The sequence below is a fragment of the Protobothrops mucrosquamatus genome, unplaced genomic scaffold (assembly GCF_001527695.2).
Source record: "Protobothrops mucrosquamatus isolate PMUCROS unplaced genomic scaffold, P.Mucros_1.0 scaffold_182, whole genome shotgun sequence".
In the NCBI taxonomy this organism is placed as follows: Eukaryota; Metazoa; Chordata; class Lepidosauria; order Squamata; family Viperidae; genus Protobothrops; species Protobothrops mucrosquamatus.
In genome coordinates, this window is record NW_015386258.1 from 492464 (window position 1) to 493863 (window position 1400).

Consider the following 1400-nt stretch of genomic DNA (forward strand, 5'->3'; position numbering starts at 1 on the left):
TGTTAACACTCATTTTTCAGAAGAAGCCATAATGTTAAAGAATTAGGGGGTTCTGTTATCCACCCACCAATTTACAACTAAGTTTAACCAATGCTTAAAATGCAACATAAATAAATCAATGCATCCAAAGAATGGAGGTCTGTCCTTTATACTTGTGAGTTGGACAAATGGTGCCATTTCTTATAAATAATTTTCTTTTCCCCCTGTTTGTTCCATGTTCCCCTATGTTTCTGTTTCTTCAATATTTGAGTGTAACACAAAGACTGTTGTTTTTTCATGCTATATACCAAGGGTTCCCAACCCCTGGTCTGTGGACCGGCACTGATCCCCAGGATGCCTGCAAGCAAGCCACACAAACAAGCAATGCTCCATCCTCGGGATGCAGACAGTATTCAAAACCACACCTCCTCTGGTCCACGGAAAAACCTTTATCCATGGCACCGGTCCCTGGTGCCCAAAAGGTTGGGGACCTCTGCTATATACAATGAAAGATTTTGATGCTTTATAGTAATTAAATCAATGTCTCTCAACCTTGGCAACTTTAAGATGTATGGACTTTAATTCCCAGAATTCCCCAGCCAGTATATCTGATTGATGAATTCTGGGAGTAGAAGTCCATACATTATAAAGTTGTCAAATTTGAGAAACACTGACTTGAAGTGTTGGGATATGGTTTCCACTGCTGATTATGTTACAGACAGGAGCATGTGTTGCATTAATGACATACCTATTAGGTAAGTGATGACTTCCAAAGGCAGTGCTTCCTCCAGGACCTACAAAAAGTCTTAGCCCTTCTTCTGCAAAAATAAATATAAATATTACTATGTTTGACAAGCTGTTTTTTGGAAAAAACTATGATGCAATGAATATTTCCTGTCTCTTCCAGCTGTAAATATGGCTAGGAACCTTTGGGAGCAGAATAGGATATGATGGGAGAAATTCCAAAAAAAACCCTTGAATTGTGGAAACTGCAAGCCCCCCCACTTTAAATTATTATATATAGATTATCTAGAGTTACCAAATTATATATAGAAATTTAATAAATACAGTTATCAGTATACAGTATTAATTCTAGAAATACATTTCTAATCTGAACAATTGTGATTCTTCAGAGTTTCAAAGGATTTAATGCTTTCATCAAAATGACCAAAGCAGCATTGTGCTGCAGTGTCGGCTACTGTATGCTTGCATATACCATGACCACCAGGGCTTTTTTTCAGCCGGAACGCGGCGGAACCGCGTTCCGGCACCTTTTTCCGGGCCGGCCGCACCGGGCGCAACATCTGGGGGGGCGCGCTCGCACTCGCAGCTCTCTGCCCCTGCCTGGCTCACAACCGCGGCCATAGGGAGGCTCGGTCGGCGCGCCCCTGGCCCGTTTCCTAGGCGACCCTGCCCGAGCA

General features: G+C 42.3%; 1 protein-coding gene across 1 annotated transcript in view; it reads right to left on the reverse strand.

Annotated features, from left to right (window-relative positions):
- FAM102B (family with sequence similarity 102 member B) overlaps positions 1–1400 on the reverse strand; it is a gene marked incomplete in the record, with an annotated part of 31078 nt that overhangs the window by 3565 nt on the left and 26113 nt on the right. Inside the window, 1 exon segment of the mRNA XM_015824014.1 lies at positions 728–791. Within this exon segment, the coding sequence (XP_015679500.1) occupies positions 728–791 (64 nt within the window).